General features: G+C 43.3%; 1 protein-coding gene across 3 annotated transcripts in view; it reads right to left on the bottom strand.

Moving 5' to 3' along the window:
- Positions 1-2,453: 2,453 nt before the first annotated feature.
- The window catches only part of LOC147628476 (uncharacterized), a 127,211-nt gene continuing 111,719 nt past the window's right edge, over positions 2,454-17,945 (bottom strand). Inside the window, exons 8-12 of one of the 3 annotated variants that reach the window (XM_086813630.1) lie at positions 14,156-14,209; positions 13,886-14,067; positions 4,207-5,374; positions 3,890-4,111; positions 2,454-3,801 (exon numbers count right to left, since the gene is read on the bottom strand). In XM_086813630.1, coding sequence (XP_086669756.1) covers positions 2,597-3,801; positions 3,890-4,111; positions 4,207-5,374; positions 13,886-14,067; positions 14,156-14,209 — 2,831 coding nt within the window. In that variant the 3' untranslated portion in view covers positions 2,454-2,596. The remainder of the gene's footprint in view (positions 3,802-3,889; positions 4,112-4,206; positions 5,375-13,885; positions 14,068-14,155; positions 14,210-17,945) is intronic. The other 2 variants (XM_086813631.1, XM_086813632.1) reach the window with 2 other exon arrangements.

Raw genomic sequence — 17,945 nt, 5'->3', positions numbered from 1 at the left:
CCAATAAGGCTTCCCTAGTAGCCTGCATTTGCAGCAAAGGGGACTGCAGCGTAGCAAAGGGAGCTGCATATGCATCTGCAAGTTCTTGTTTCGTGGATGTCCATCTTCTTGTGTCCATTTTAACCCTCTTAATGTTATCTTTTTGCAGGGCATGATGACGCTGTCGGAAGAATTGTTTAGAGAAGTAGCCCTTATCCCGCAAGCATTTCTCCCTGGCTCTCACTTTCCATTTTTCTAGTTTTCTCTTGTCATTTGTAGCCAATTGTTCTTTAGCAATACAAAGAGCTTCTTCCTCAACAGGTTGTAATGGGTGTGCATCAGCCAGTTCTTGCAAGACTTGACATTTGACCTTGGTTTTTGTTACCATTTGCCTTTGTTCATACAAAAAGCTTTTGCCATAATCTTGAATGACAGCTTGCATAATACGGATCACAAACCTATACCTGGATTTTGAAACATTTGAGCGGCTAGTGGAGGTATGATGTCCTTCACCATTTGTTGGAAGCCGTCATGTAAGAGATAGCTATTGTTTTTATGCAACATACGTTTGTTATTGGCAGTCCAAAATAGAGACCCATCCATATCGGAGCATGATCTCATAGTTGCAATGCATGGTCAATCCACATTTTGCAAACAAAATCATCATACTGATTTGCATTGAACAAGTACCATCTGTCCAACCTAGCACAGTAAGAAAACATGGCCGAATGCGAGAAAGTGTAACCAAGCATCCTTCGTCTACATGTGGCTATAAATCTAGTGCATGTATTTTACCAACCATGTTTGCCTAAGAAACCTTTTCTAAAGCCAACATACGTGAGTGTCCCGAGGAATTATCTCCCAATGAGGTTGCATTATTGAAATCACCACAGATAAAGGCATTGTGCAACCATGGATAAGCTCTAATTTCAGCCCATAAGGCAGCCCGCTTGGCTGACACTGTGTGTGCATAGATTGTAGCGAACTCAAAAATTTCCCGTGTAACAAACATTGTACAACCAACTAGCGTCCAGATGGATCATTGAATGCAAGAGTTGGGTGTAGTTCATTTCAAACCATGATAAGCACACCGGAGTAATTCCCTTTGCCTGCATAAAATATAATATATCCGACAAAGTAACCCAATTGACCAGTAAATGCATGTTGATTGTGCTCTTGGAAAGATATCACATCTACTTCATGCTAGCAATATAAGACCATAAAAGTCACCATTTTTCAGGTTTGCACAACCCACAGACATTATATGTCATGCATTTTACTGGTGCAGTCATGTATATACAATGCAGTATGTACAAGGCCATGAAACTGTAATTATAGGACATCAGGCAATGTTCATGGGAACATCACCTGGATCCAAAACATCATTACCAAGATCATCTTGAAAGTAAGCATCAAAATGCTCCCCAAGATAGGACTGTTGTCCTGAAACTGTGAGGACATCCTTATCTGTGCCTTTTGCAATTTTTGCCCAAGCATCAGCAATGGTTATACCATCATCTCCTTTATTCACATAGACATTTGGCTGCTTGCCATCAGACATAGGAACCATATAGTTTCTTTCAATTATTGGTCGCTTTGCTTGATGAGGCTTTTTTGGCAAGGTCCAACCCTCTGAAGCCTCTGAGACCTGCATTTTGACCTCTTGTTTCGAGGTAGACGCCAGAGTTATTGGCTGAGATACCGAGACTTGCTTTCCTTGCCTTTTTCATTTACATTGTTCTGAGTTTGTGTAACATCTGGCGATTTGGCCTTTTGTTGGATATTGCGCCTTGCTGTAACAAGATCTCACTCTTTAGGAATAGCCAAGGGAGGTAGCTACAATTGCGGTTCGGGACATTCTGACTGCATATGTCCAAATTTCCCACATTGAAAACATGCGCCTACAAATTTTTCCCATTTTAATTTGAAAGGCCTTTCTCCTATCACAAGGTCCTTGAGTCAATGACAATACCTGGAAGGGTGGGTTTGTCAGTATCCCACAAGATGCAAAATCGATTCATGTTTCCATTCATTCTTGGGGGGCAAACTACTTTCCCCAATCTTGCCGCAATTCCAGGAAGCAAGTGTCTCCATGTGCGGGGAAAGTCGACAACCTCGACCCATACCGGGCATTTATGTCTTATCAAACTTTGGAAATCCCTCGTGAGCGACCAAGGCAACACATGCACCATCTGTGTGTTGAACTTCATAGGATTCTCTCTCTCTCTCTCTCTCTCTCTCACACACACACACACACACACACACACACACACACACACAAAAAGTGAAAACACACACACACCCACACACACACACACACACACACACACACACACCATGCACGCATGCACGCATGCATACACAGATTTTTGCATGCACCCACACACACACACACACACACACACACACACACACACACACACCATGCACGCATGCATACACAGATTTTTGCATGCAAACATCGGAGGTCCTCAGATAAGCATGCACAAGATTATGAAAGAATGATGCCAATACAGCAAAAAAGGAACTGTGCAAGTCATCAAATCTAGCATGCCATGTGGATCAAAGACAAACCTACAGTTGTACAAATGCAAGAAGATCATCAAAATATTCGTGATCAATCGCTGATGGATTCTGTTTGAAAGTTATCATATTCATTTTCTTCTGTATCACGAGGTGTTAGGGAGGCTCTGCCTGGCACCACCCTTACTGAGGGTCTGGAGGCCATGGAAGGATCCCCAAGTGATATTCTACCGTCAAGTTCTGACCTTCTAGATACTGAAGAAGAGGACATGGAAGGATCCCCAAGCGGTATTCTCCCGTCAAGTTCTGACCTTCTAGATACTGAAGAAGAGGGTCTTGTCTCCGAGATTCTTCTTCCGGGAAAAGCTTGTTGTTGTGATACTCTTGTCTTGTGTGATTGAGATCTAGAATATGAATGATATAAACCTGACCTTTGTGATGCCACAAGGTTTTGATCTCCTGACGTGGATGCAATGAGAGCAGACCCAGATAGTCTACTTAGAGAGTTTCCTCTAGCCAGCATTAGCTCATTTGAGCTCCACCAATCAGTAGCATTACCGATTGTCCTTGTTATTCCTTCTGGGGAATCTAAAGACGCAGAGATCCCTACATCAGACAATGTTACGTCACCCTCTTCTTCACTTCTATCTGTGTCATAATTCGAGTTGGGATCCGACACATCTGTATTTGTAGAGGCCTCGGAATTGGTAGACTCTGCATGCTCTGAAATACTTGTCGTGACAGGACTTCTTGGTGTGCTCAGATTGGAGGCTTCAGACCTTGAGGATACTGATGTCTTAGTTGATGCATCTGAAGTGTTAGATGTTAATTCCAAGAACTCTGTGTCACTAGAACTGAACCTTGGATGGTAATCAAGAGTATTTTCATCGACATGACCAGAATCGTCTGCTGCATCACTTCGCCTCCAAACTTCTCCCCCTTCATATATACCATGCTCTCCATACCCATGAGAATCCATGCCTTCTCCATCATATTGTTTCTCTTCCTCGCCTTCCTTGCTATGGAGTTGAGAGACCTCCTCAGAGATGGGTACAGAAGATTGAGCGTCAAGGAAATATGACTGCATTTCAGTCTCACTGATGGCATTGGCTTCGCTTGAAGTCCTCTCATCGTTCTTCTGCAACCTTGCTTTCTCCTCTTGATTCTGCATTACTTCTTGTTCTTCTGCTTCAGGATCCTCTGAGATACTGGGAAGATATGGCAAACTCGGTCCTGCATTGAGAGTGCTGCCTCCATCTCTCAACAATGCAAGCTCTGAATCAGATTGCTCTGTAGAACCTACACCAAAGTGGTTTTTGACCCAAAATCAGGCCCTATTCAAAATGTTACCAAACGTAGAAGGGCATGGTAATAAGAATCTATTTACCTCTATCCACATGTGAGTAATTGTCAACGGCAGCTGGCATCTGCCATGTGGGCTGAGAGTTTTCACGACTCAAACTTCGAGACACAAATGCATCCTTCCGCTGGTAGTGTGTTTGCTCTACGGTGTTCCTTTTCAGACCACTACCTCTTGGCTCATTGACTGCAATGCTTTCACGCTTCTCACTATAATCCCCTTCTTTGTTATGCATACCTGCGGATGCATCTAAAAAAAGTCAGATTTTAGAACACAATGAAACATATGCAGATTAAATTGGCCATGATTGTAGGGGTTTCCAAAACGAACTTTGAGATGAGTACCTTGTAGTTCAGTTAGGTAGACACTTTGTAGTTGGTTGTCCCCTTCTGGTTCAGGCTCATAAACCTTTATATTGAGGAGAGGCACACCTGCCGTGGCCATTGTATTGTCCCCTAAAGACACCTCTGGCTCAAGATTCGGAACCCAAGTCAGATTTATTGAAAGCTTTTTATCCTCTTCTTTGAGGAAAAATCCACCATCACCAGCATCAGCATTTCTCTGCACATAATTCTGGTCCCCAACAATATTCAAGTAAGGGGTTTCTAGGTACCCATTGTCCTGTGGTGGATAAGGATGCTCATCTAGATCTAATATACTGGTAGATCCTCCAAACTCATTCACATCTGTCATTTGAGATTCCAAGGGTTCCATAAAACCATCCGGGTCTGTTCTCAAATCCATGTCATGATGCAAAGAAAAGCGCTTTTCATCAGGACCAAGATGATAAGCTTCATTAGAACTATCATTTAAGTAGGTAGAATAATTCTGGGGGACCTCTGTACTCACTCTTGTATCATCAACCAACATGTCACAATTACTGCCATCTTCTACAAGTTTCTCTGGCACCAGATATGGCTCTGGGGTGCATTGCTCAGCTGGACTGATTTCTGATGAGTCCCAACATGGACTGGAAGCATCGTCAAGATACAAAGGATCAAATGAAAGAGCTTGTGTCATGCCACGTTCTGGCATCAACATCCTGTCAAGGCGTTGTGACCCCCTGAATAAAGGATTGGCTGATGACCTCTCCACAGATACCCTTCCAGGAAACTCTTTGTAAAAACTTTCTGCCCTCTTCATTGAGCCGTTAAGAAATGAATAGGTTTGTAAAGCAGCACTCTCCCTGGCTTCAAGTATGGCATAGTTGTTAGAAATGGCTGAGTTTTCAAATAAATCCACACTTGTCCTCTGGCCAAAGTCGCTACACGGATTCATTATAAAACTCTCCAGGTTTGGAGGAGACAATGCAGTTTCCTGCAGAAGAGGTAAGGCATCTGTGTGACTGCCCATATGGAAAGAGAACTGGGAGAGGATCCATTCATTTGTGTAGTAGTCTTCAAGAGCTTTGCTGAGCTGGTTTTGCAGATGTTCAGACTCTGGATCATTTCTCAATAACAATTCCAGCTTCAATACTTTATCCTCATATACTGCTCTTCTATGGCATAAAACCTGCCCAAAAAGATGCACAAAAATTGTTACCTCAAAAGAATTAAAGCAAGCCCGAGAGAGCAATGTTGAGCATTAACTCTGTATATATATATATTAATTACATGCATCACTTTAAAAACATATCCCCTTAATCATACAACACACCCATTATGACTCCTAAAGGAGTACCACAAACTTCTCCCAAGAGTTTGCAAAAATTGGGAATAACTTCTTTGGTGGCTGCCATAGTTACAAGACCCTCAACAACAATCGTGATGAAACAATCTCAAGATGACCTGTCTCACACAGTCATAATCCCCTAAATTGTACCACTTTGCTCTAGGAGATGGAATTAAGAAGATTACACGCAGAAAGTTGACACATTGGGTGTCATATAGGACACAGCTAGATAGTGCTTAAGGCCTTACACAACACGCTAATACAGCACTGCGTCAATTCTCTGCATGACTGCAACAAGAGCCCCACCCCTTACCCCTTGCAGACACTCAAGGCGCCACAATTGAAGGACAGCCAGCACGAGGTCATGAGATTGTGTTGCGAACAACAGCACTAAAAACCCCAGAGTGGCTCTTTTTTTAGCACAACCCAAGCCCACCAACCCCAAATATGTGCTACTAGCAAATCCATCAGCAAAAACAGGGAAATAATAGCATAGGGGAAGAAAGAGGGAAGGAGAAAGGGACTTTTTTTTTTTTGGGGCGGGGGCGCCGGGGGCGGGGGGGGGGGGGGGGGGGGGGGGCGGGGGGGGTGTGTGTGGAACGTCTATGCATTGCTTCACTGCAGACATCAAGATCCCTATGATTAATAGTGATGCTCAGTGGGTGACAACTTTGGCAATGGTTAACACCCAAGCCCCCTTGGCTCTCTCAAGGTGGGTAGTTCCCCTGATAATAGATGACTAACCTCCATTGACATGGGTGATGCAATTTTTTTACTTTCACTTACACGTAGTAAATTCACCCTTGGAGAACAGGTGCTTTATTGTGTGAGATTATTGCTTGATTTTTTTTTTCAGACGAGATACTTCTATAGTATAAAATCATATAAGGGAGATCTCAAACCAAAAGGTAGGGAGATCTCAACCAATCGGAGGTGTGCGCAAGCAATGTTGGGACATCATGCTCAGGTGCTACCAAGGTTTATGAGTTTGATGATGATGATGATGAGGAGGAGGAGGAGGAGGAGGAGGAGTTTGCATATGAGGATGAGCCCATTGATCATGTTGAGGATGAGGGGAGCTTTGATGAAGCTTAGAGCTACTTAGTATTCTTCCACTCTCTACTTATGTTTTGTCCACTTTCTACTTATGTTTTTCCTCACAGTTCAAGAGTCAGTCTACAGGTTTTGCGGCTTACCCACATTGAGCACTCCAACATCCATGTTTTTGCGGCTTGCCCACATTGAGCACTCCAACATCCATGTTTTTTCTTGCTTCCACTCATGTTTTATTTAGTTTCTTGATGCTTAGGCCTCCTTATGTTTGTCCACAGTCTACAGGTGACAGGTTTTGCCATTTGCCCACTCCACACTCCCTACTTATGTAACATGTTACATCATTGATCATACATGTAATATAAAGTCTAAAGTTTGGATTCTGGCTCTACATTTATGTTTTTTCTAATCCCAAAATCTTTCCAGTTTTAAGTTTCTTTAGTTTTTTATGTCATATGTAGCATGTTTTTCCTTAAATTTAGGGTGCTGTATGGTATCTGACATATGGAATTTCTTGGGGGTTTGAAACATACTTTTTTTGTACTTCCATACCCGTATACGTTTGCTATGGTTGCCGTATGGAAAAACTATGGTAGATACAAGTTTCCAATCCATAGGAAGACTTTTAAAAATTTTCCAAGACAATAACTATCGATGCATATCTCTCCTAGCCTGACCATTCCATATATCTAGACGCACCCAAAGGTCATCCAACCTCATCTCTAATGAGGTCATTCCACATAATGCGCTGTCTATCAGCCTCATCCTCTGATCTAGGAAGCCTTTGTCTAAAAAAACGTCTCATGCTACTCCAAGCTCTGATAATGGCAGCTATAAGTGGAGAAGAAGGTGGCCTATACTCTGCCTTGGTGAAGATGAAACATGAACTGAGCATCCAATCTCAACCACCACGAGGTGTATAGTTGGAAATGTGAAACATAAAAAAATCCTTCCAAGGCTCACTGAATGCTCTGACCGCTAGCTTGCAAAGCAATGCCCTATACTAGTAAGATGGAGGCATATAAGAAAAACCGGCATGTCCAATTGCCTTCACCATCTCCAAAAAGTAAGGACTCCTCACTTTCCAATGGGGAATGTCCTCCGCATAAAAGAATCTGTGCACTGCAATGGTTGCTTGCTTTCGTGCTTGTACATTCCATGCATTTGCCAAATCCCCCCTTCCCTTTAGACATCTTTCTCTTCTTACATGATGACCCAACATTTGCACTACCGCTAACTTGTGTACTTCCCTTTGTGCCCATTGATGCGGACCTTGCACCTTGAGATACATCTCCACCCAAATCATCCACCAAAGCATCCACAAAAGCCTCTCGGCCATGAACACTGCTATGACTGTCCGTATGCAACCTCTTGCAAACATCTTTAACCTCTTTTGATACATTTGCGCAAGGCCCCACACCATGGCCAACCAAGCCCAACATGTGTGCCCGAATGCGTTGCAGGCCTTCATACCATTGATGAGGGCAATAATTGCATTTACAGATGAATTGCCCTTTCCCAAGGGCCTTCACTTGGGTCACATATTGCCACTCCAGATGCTTGGATCGGCCCATTTGTAAAAAGGGCGATTTAGTCAGAACTTTGTTAGAGGTTGAAGAGGCCGACATTGGGCACAAATTTGAACAAACTTGAGTCTTGAAGTATGAAGAGGGGGAAGGCACACACTTGACAAACCATGCACAGTGCACCCAGTGGTAAGTTCACACACACACACACACACACACACAAGGTTGAAAGTTGAAAATTTCAAGACTCACAAGAGAGGGAAGGGAGGGGGGCAGGCAGAAAAGGAGGGCAAAATGTGCACCCTACATTCTGCAATGTTGCAAAAAAGTGCTTGCTTCAGCTTTTCTTACCTTAAGTGCTTGCTTTGCTTTTCTTGGCGGCCTCAAAATGGTTGCGTATAGCAGCACAACATCTTCGAGCAGCACACACGTCAAATTGGCAGCCCAAAAACCAAACGTTTCAAAAAAGCCCCAAATTTTAGGGCACCGTATGGAAAACGATTTCCGACGTGGGCGGACATCCAGAATTCCAACCGTACATGTATGAAAAAAACTGTCTCCTAGAACTCCAATGAAGAAGTTTCTTCCTAATGCTCATAAGTACAACGGTTATGGAGGCGATATATCAACCCCATCTTGACACCTCAAATATCTGGCTGTACAACCTCTATCAATCCAAGTAGACCCGAGCTCTGCACCCCAATTGACTCTTTGGGAGTCACTAATTCAAGAGCCAACTAACTTATGCCGATTGATGAGAGCCCCTGCAACCAAGAAAAACTCCACCAAAGCAATCCGAAAGGAACATAAACATATGTGTGAGGCCTCGAGGAACATAGCAGTATCATCAACAAGCTTAGAGTCCAAAAGCTCATCCTTACTACACAAGCGCAAACTCAAACCAGAAACTCCAATCGTGGAGCAAAGCAAAATGCTCATAGCCTCAGCAACAATGAGATATAATAGGGTGGCTAAGGGGCATCCCTATCGTATAGAGCGAGAGATCTAGAGGTGATCACCTCTACCACCATATGCAAGCACAGTACTGTGAGCATCCCGATACAACCAATTCTAAGAAATTCCCATACATCTAAGAGTTCCATCAAGGAAATCTCAATCAACTCTATCGTGAATGCCTTCTAAAAATCTAGCATTAAGATGGCTAGGGGCTGGTTGCTTTCCTTAGCCCATTCAACTGCTATAAGCCCAACGGGGCATGCCATGACAAACTCAACCACGTATCCAAGATAAAGATATAGAGAGAGGGGGAGAGAGAGAAGGGATTAGGGAACTTTGCATAGTACACCACATTGAGCACGAAACAGGCCGTCCCCTTTCAAGAATTTATTCAAGAACAATCCATGGGCACACTAGCTAGGATCAATACATCTATGAATACAAAAGCAAACAAATATGAAGATGTAGTATATCCAAGTCGATATCAAGGCACGAGATCTCTTTTGCTGAGCACACCACGGGGATGACCCACAAGAATCTCTCATCGGGCTAGTACCAGATCGAGTATCCAAATCCAAATCCAAATCCAAGTCCAAGTCCAAGTCCAAGTCCAAGATCAAGTCAAATCCAACTCCAAGTTTAAGTCCAAAAACAAGGTACACAGGAGATGTATGAAGATGACGAAGTGTATGGTGTTCAGTGCCCACTCCGGTGGTAGAAGCCGCCCCCAAAGAGGCACATAGAGGTGTTTAACCCGGATCAATGCCCCACAGGCAGTACAACAGTTCAGGGAAACAACTCTCGTTGGCGGGCAGGTAGCACTGGCTTTGGCAGCTTTGTCAAGCTGAATGGTAGTGGCCGATGCTCGTGACGCTTGGCTAAAACTAGCGCAGGTGACTAAATCAAGGCAGCGTAGGCTAGTTGGCACAGGCTAGTCGGCTGTGCTGCTGGTTGGCTGCATTGTGGCTGGTGGCGCTAGCTGCTGGCTGGCTGGCAGCACTAGTGGCATCCGACAGCAATAGCAAGACGACTAAATCAAGGCAGCGTAGGCTAGTTGGCACAGGCTAGTCGGCTGTGCTGCTGGTTGGCTGCATTGTGGCTGGTGGCGCTAGCTGCTGGCTGGCTGGCAGCGCTAGTGGCATCCGACAGCAATAGCAAGGTGCATGCAGTGGTAAGGGTGCTAAGGGCTAGCATTATGTGTCCTCCAATGATCTGAAAGGTCCATCTGATAACATACATGGTAGATCCTTTGAAGAGGTCCATATACCGTCATTCCTTGACTTTGGCAATCCAAAAAAAATCCATAGCAATACTCCCATAGAACATTCGATGGGTACAATATTCTTGCTAGATTTTGTCAGTCAAACTTGACCTCCAAACATTCTTGAACATAAAACTTACTGTTATTTCTGCTAGGCCAATAGTAGTAGCTTCTCCCAAGCTTTGAATAATGATCAATTCCAGTCCAATATATATATAATGAAGAGGACTAGGGGTACAATCCCTCCCTCTTGAATCTGTCTTGATTGCAAGACGTCTATGCCTGTACTTCCAATATATGTTTGGACCAACCGGTTCCTCGTAAGCTTGAAGTATATTTGGATAGTTCTTGAAGTACTTCTCTGGGATCCATTTCGTATCAATAGCGAATATTTCTCATAGAATAAAACTCAATCTGTTCTGGCTCTTCCACCCTTGGTGGATCCTTCAATACAAGCTCCTCTGGGGGTAACCCTGTACATGGTTCCAATAAACTGTAATGGAAGGCATTATGTGTCCTCCAATGATTTGAAAGGTCCATCTGATAACATACATGGTAGATCTTCTTGGTATCCTAAAGAGGTCTATATACCATCATTCCCTGACTTTGGCAATCCAAAATCCATAGCAATACTCTCCCATAGAACATTCAATTGGTACAATATTCTTGCTAGCTTTTGTCGATCAAACTTGACCTCCAAATATTGTTGAACATAAAACTTAATGTTATTTCTGCTAGGCCTATAGTAGTAGCTTCTCCCAAGATTTGAGTTGTGGTCACTTTTGGCTTCAAGTCCTTTGTTACACATAAACGGGTTTACTTCATAAAAGGATCTTTCTTGATAACAAGAAAAGTCACAAAAATTTCAATTCTACAATCTGTTCCAATACAATCCTTGAAATCCTCATCAAAGACTTTCATAGGCCACAACATGGCCCTCATGGTACAAGACTGCTCCAATGCAATCTCCTCTTGACAAACTTCTTGGCAGAATGTCAATCTGATGATCTTCCGATCTGTTTGGCTTCTTGCTATGGCTTGTCAAGACAATTTGCAGCTGTATGTCCCTTGTTTCCACATTGGAAACACTTCCCTTCTTTGGTGTATTCCTCATGTTGCTTGAGGGAAAATCTTCTTCGAAAGAGTGGAGGTTTGTCCTCACTCTGCTCCTCTTGAGACTCGGCTCTCAATGGGGATCGGTCTTTAAACTTCTTCCTTTGAGGTGGATCCCGATTGTCGTTCTTTGTCTTGCCGTCCATCCAAGGCATGTACAAGGCCTCAGCTTGCAGAGCTTTGTCTTGAGCTTCTTCCAAAGACTTTGGACCAGCCATATACATTGCTTGCATAAGCTTAGGTTGCAATCCATTCACAAACTTACGCATTTTCCTTAGTGGTGGAATAGGAGTATAAGAAGTAAACTTCAAAGAAACTGTTGAAAAGTTGTTAAGGTAAGATGCCACATTCTCACCCACTTTCTACTTTACCTCATCCCATTCTTTTTGCACATCTGCTTCAAAATTTGTAGGTAGAAACTTTTTGTTGAACATGGTCTTGAAATCGGTCCATGTCTTCGGCTCGGTCCCGTACTGCACCACCTTTAGCCACTAATTCAAGGCGGCATTCTTCAAATGCATGCGAACCATTCAAAACTTTGACTTTTCAGAGTAGTCGTCTCCTCCAAAAGCGGCATCAAACAGCTTGACAAAAGATAGTGCTTTTTGTGTATCTTGCTTCCATGAAAAGCATCAAACTTGACGCTCTTCTCTCCCGACTTGAAGTCCATCTTGCCGGTTGATGAAGGCTCCTTTGCATTTCTTTCCTTTACTTGTTCTGAAGAAGCTACATTTGAAAAAGTAGGCCTAGGGATAGCCTCCTTGTTTCCTCCATGAGAAATGGAACGGATAGCTCTAGATCCTTCTGCGATGGTGACTCTCTTGGCACAAAGATAAGCTTTAGCAACTTCAACTCCTTCGACTTTGGTGGCTCGATCCTTGATGAAGTCTTCTGGTGGAGGCAGCTGAATCAAACAAACAGAAGGAGGCTTTGGCACAGGTGGTGGCTCCATACAGTGGTGCAGCCAACAGGTCCGTAAAGCAATGGGGAGAAGGTGGCGATGATGACGATAATCCTCTTCCACTTGGTGATGATGTTGATGAAGGTGAGGGTAATCTTCAAGCTTCAATGTATGAGGAGAAGGGAGAGGTTCGGGAAGCCTTGCTTTTTGCCAAAATGCTTTGTCTAAGCTTTTGCTTTTCCCTTTTTCCCTTTGCTTTTGCTCTTTTTTACTTTTATTAATAAAATATTTTATACAATGAATATTGCTCAAGTTTGATCAACTTTTCCAAAAAAAATTGATGTTTTGCTTTTCTGGCTTCAGGGTCTTGCTTTTTGGCCCTAGAGCTGCTTTTTGAAAAAGCTTTTAGCTTAGTAATATCCTCCCCAAAGTCATCCCAAAGGTGGGTGAGAGGCCATCATCCCCTAGACACTTACCCTCAGATAATGCATGGAGAACTCCTCGAAGGAGAAGGGGGAATCAAGTAAAGTACACGTCCTCCGTGATCATATGATGCAAACTAGCCCAACCCCTCTGTTGCGCTCTATCCCTCTGGGGGATATGGGGCTCTGCAGTAAGGAGGCAACAATAGAAGTTAGATGCAATGCGCCTCACCATGGTAATTGAATGGAAGAATATGTAATAGTATATACCTGATAGGTCGACCGAAAAACAAATGTCACCGTCTCAAAAGAAACTTCTTTGTTATTGGAGAATAAAAATGACAGTTTTGCATAACAAATCGCTCCATTGTTTTTTTTTTCCTAGCTTTTGTGTGGTAGGCTACTCCGTGGCACTGAGATACGGTGTTCCATGTATAACCAGGAGTTTCTCGCAAATGGTGCATGCTACTATTTGACTACCTCAGACCCAGCTGGCTACACACTCTGGGGGTACCTCAGATTACAGTGGTGAAAGCCCAGCAGGGTCCTTTAACTACTTTGGACCTGGCATACATCCTAGGACTCACGTTGGCAGATGATCGGCAGCCTCATGTCCTGCCATGCTTGGCTGCCATGCTGCAGAGTGACTATAGAAGGGTCTGCCATCCCTGTAGCACCATTTGTACGGATCTTATTCATATGATTTGAGACCATTGGGAACACCTTCAAGGCACTATGCAGGAACGGAAGTAGAGTTTTTGCACATTTGGAGCCCAGAACCCTTCGGCCAACTAATTTCTATTTAAATTAGACCCTAGTGGTATTAGATTTCTGGATTCATTGGTCTAGATAATGCTACATGCTCTTTGCGTGGTTCTTCCTCCCAAAAAAAAGTCTCCCTCCTAGAGCAGCCACCCCTGGAAAGAGGCGCTCCCCGCCCCCCCGCCAACACGCACCCACCCACCCTTTCTTTTCCTAAGCAGGGAGTTTGTTATCAAGCTTTTTATATGCTGTTTTCTCTTTTTACTAGAAGATGAATCTTCTAGGGGTGTAAAAAGAGTAAAAAGACCCTTTTGCCAAAATGCAATAAATGCCAGCCTAGCACTTTAATATAGTTACCTGAAAATCTGGGAAAATATGCCTATTGAAAAATCCATCTGGTGGTGATGACCACCTATAGTAACGTTCGTATTTTTTCCGCAATAAAAACCAGATGAGAATTATAATTCCAAGTACAAAAAAGGAGAGCGGAAGGGCGATGTATAGTGGTTGAATACTTCTGCCGATGTAAGCTGGCACACCTGACGTCAGGCAGGTAAAATATTACTTGAAAATTATGTCCAACTAGTTACCTGAACAAAACAGACTGTTTTGGCACCAGCACATTACCTTCTAGAGCATCATTTGACCATAAAGCACATTTCCATCCTTCTACATAGGCACCTAAATGGCATACAAAATATCAAAATTAAACATCCTTATATAGATGAATGGAGCTGGCTTAAAAGAAGCATGAGCTTATTATCTTCCTTTTACAGCTGAACATAAATTTTATCTAGCTTTATGAACTTTTTAAATCTTTTTACCACATCTATCCTTGGGTTGTGGGGCCCTAATGGGCACCAAGATGGTTTTGGATAGGTTCACAATATGTGGAATGAACAAAGGTCTCATATGATTTTCATTATTAACCACTGGATGTCATATTGGCCAAATATTTTGACACAGTCAACACCTGCCCCGCCATGACCGCATGAGCACCGTATTTTGTTATTAATCTCAGAATACTTCCAAGGCATGGGCTAAATGTTTAGATTACACATCCAAGCCAGAATGCAGTGATTATGAAGCTTAAGTAGTAGTGTGAGGATTATGATTCAGACTGTTTGATATATTACCTCAAGGACCTCCCAGGTTGCAACGGAAACTATGGCTGAGGAGAACCAAGCTTTGCAGGCTGAACTTACCAGGAACTTGTAAATTCTCCAAAGGACAAACAAGAAACTACATATATCTGCATGGTGAGACAAGCCCGTGGTGACATCCTACACCAAATCCCTACACAACCTTCAAAAGCTAGTAAGAGATCACCAAACCCAGAGCTCAGCAGTCGCTGTTTCTCCAACCTAATCATAGTCCCAGGGTTAAGCAGTCAATGTCTCTCCTACCTAATCATAGGCCCAGTAGCTCCAGGCCATGCCCATCAATTTAGAGGTGGAAGGTATAACTCCAGTCTGAACGAGTTAAGATTGGTGCACTCACCAATAACCCTTAAGCTGCTTAAAGGATTCATGATATTAAGATTTCCACCTGAACTTTACCAAAAAGCTGTAAAAGGGCCTACCTATCCTGCCATATTGAAAAATAAACCTCCTGTAGCAGCCAGCATGTCCCATAGATCTTTGCACTTTCTTGTACTTTGCTCAGCAATCACCTTGACCTTGACTTCATATGTGGTTATCCCATGGCAAGACACTAATTAGCAATCACCTTGACCTTGGCTACATATGTGGTTATCTATCCCACCTAGAGTCAAACTCCATGTAAGGCTGGCCTCTTCACGCAAAGGAAGAGTTACTGGACTTATAGAGTTAGCAAATAATATGGCTATGTTTTTGAAGCCTCACAGGCACGCCTCTGTGCTTTCCACCACCATCAATTGGCACAAATCAATGGGATTCTGGATTAGTGACTCTCCGCAGACAAATTGGGGTGCTCATGAGCATTAAAGGAAAACTTCAGCATTGGAGTAGCAGGAAGCCTGATTTGGCCTCTTGAACCTTGGTAGCTAACCAAGGGTTGCTGGTGACTACTTGGTTTGTCACGTCGTGCTGGGTTTTTCACAAGGGATGCATTGGGAAGCTTTGTCAGCTGATTCGAAACTTCCTTTGGTTAGGGTTAGATGACACCAAACACACCAAGGTGAGAGTGGCTTGGGATACCATTTTTGTGCCTAAGCAAGAGGGAGGATTGAACATCATTGACCCAGAGGTGCAATGTAAGGCTTTAATTTTGTAAGCTGGCAGTCATAGGATTTCTTCCTAGCATTGAGCCTTGGAAGGACATTCTTTTGCAACAGATCACGAGGTGTACTTTGATTAGGAGGTTCCATCATCCAGCACGGATATTGGCAAGATAGGAGAACAGAAAGGCAAAGCAAAGATGTTGGATAATTTTCAGCCCCACTTAGAGAAAATGGTCCAGGTGAGTCAAGAAGATAGATGGCATGAGATCTTCAACAGGGGAATTATAAAAAACAGAACCGTTTCAGCCCCCCCTATCTATGTGAGGAATGCATTTGAAATCCTTGGTTAGGAGGAGTTTGATATGCAGGACATGCCCTCAAAACTTGATGTACAGATGTCAGGAAAGGTACTTCATAGCACGGAGGTCCTGAGAGAATTCTGAAGAGGGAGATGAGAGAGTATTGGACTCTCAACCACAATAAAGTGCATGGGACTATTAGGATGCTCTTGGAATGTTAAAGGAGCAATGCTAGACATAAGCGGGATGCATTTTGGGATCACATAAATGAATGGGGGCTGGATGCTTGTATGTTGCAGAAGCATAAACTCTATGGTAAGAAAGCTAAGAGGAAGCAGCGATTCAAGAGAATGAAGATTTTTTACGGGGGCTTGGAGTATGGTTACAGTGGGGTGATGACAATAGTACATAACTCATGGAACCCCACAATGATAGCTAACCATCCCTCGGGTAGAATCTTGGTTATTGAAGTGTCCAAGGGAGAAGAACAATTCTGGCTGATTAATGTGTACGGAGCACAGTCATCTAAAGAAAGAAAGGAGATGTGTGAATGGATTTGTGGTCTTGACAATCAGAAAGCATGGATCATGGTTGGGAACTTTAACATGGTGGTTAGACAGAGGGTTCGGTTAGGTTCCAACAATGTAGTTATAGGTTCGGAGAAAACCAAATGGGAAGAGCTTATTATGCAAAAGAGGCTGGTGGATGCCTGGGACCTTGGGGACTGGAGTTCTTCACCGGGACATACATATTTCAGCTTGCAATATATATCTAGCTCTTCCAGGATTGACAGAGTTTATTTCAACAAGGATGCAGAATGGATCCCTCACACCTTTAAGACATGGGTTGACCACGCAACCACCTCTTCTGATCACTTTCCCCTGAGGTGGGTTTGGGAGGGCAATAAATGCTGGGCAGAGGATAGATTGCCTTTTCATAAGAGGAAACTCATTGTAAATAATTCTCTCATCAGGGAAGATGCCTTTGTGGATGGAACTAGAGTTGCAATAACAAGGTTGGACTTAAGGGCTTATCACGATGCCCAGGCATGGGATAAATTTGTGGGAGAGATGCAATGCTTAATCAGAAAAGTGGGAAAGGACATGGCAGCAATGAGGAGAAAAGAACAAGAGGCACTGTAGGAGGAATGGGATGCTTTGATTTTGATTAGACAGTCCAGACCCTTGTCACAAGCAGAGTTGAGAGATTTTATCAAATGTAAAAATATGTGGGAGGAGAGAGAAAACATGAGAGCTCAAAAAGGGAGATTATTGTCAAGAAAGCTGTACTTTGGTCAACCTCAAACCCCTTCGAAATTCTTCTTCAAAGCTCTCAAAGAGAAGAGGGATAGAGAATACATATCCAATGCTAGGGATAGCAATGGTAAAATGATCTCAGACCCCAAGGAATTGGTTACTGCCTGGACCACATTCCTTGGGGATACTCGAAGCCTGAAGGAGGATGAGTCCACGGAAAGATTCTTTGCTGAAAATTGGCTTCTGGACATTATCCCTCAGGCAGTGGAGATGGACCAAGCCAAATGGATTGAGAGGAATATCCAGGAAGATGAATGCTTGGATGCTTTGAAAGCAATGGGGAAGGATAAATCCCCTGGTTGGGATGGCCTTACTGTGGAGTTTTTCCTCGAGTTTTGGTCATATCTCAAGGTTCCAGTCACCTACATAGTGAATAAGGCCTTCAAGCATCAACAATTGGAGAAAAGTGTGAAGGAAGGGCTAATCAAATTGAGCTGGTAGAGAAGAAGAAGCAAAAATGCATCATGCTGCAACTGGACCTAGAGAAAGCCTATGACAGAGTCCATTGGTCATTTCTTAGCAGAGTGCTTGCCAAGTTGGGTGTTGGACCCTTAACCTCAAACATTATTTATGTGCTTAGCTTTGGTGCTAAGTCAAGT

Source organism: Cibotium barometz, chromosome 19, assembly GCF_041138505.1.
Source record: "Cibotium barometz isolate CiBa-2024 chromosome 19, ASM4113850v1, whole genome shotgun sequence".
Taxonomy (NCBI): Eukaryota; Viridiplantae; Streptophyta; class Polypodiopsida; order Cyatheales; family Cibotiaceae; genus Cibotium; species Cibotium barometz.
This window is presented reverse-complemented; position numbering and strand designations above follow the sequence as displayed.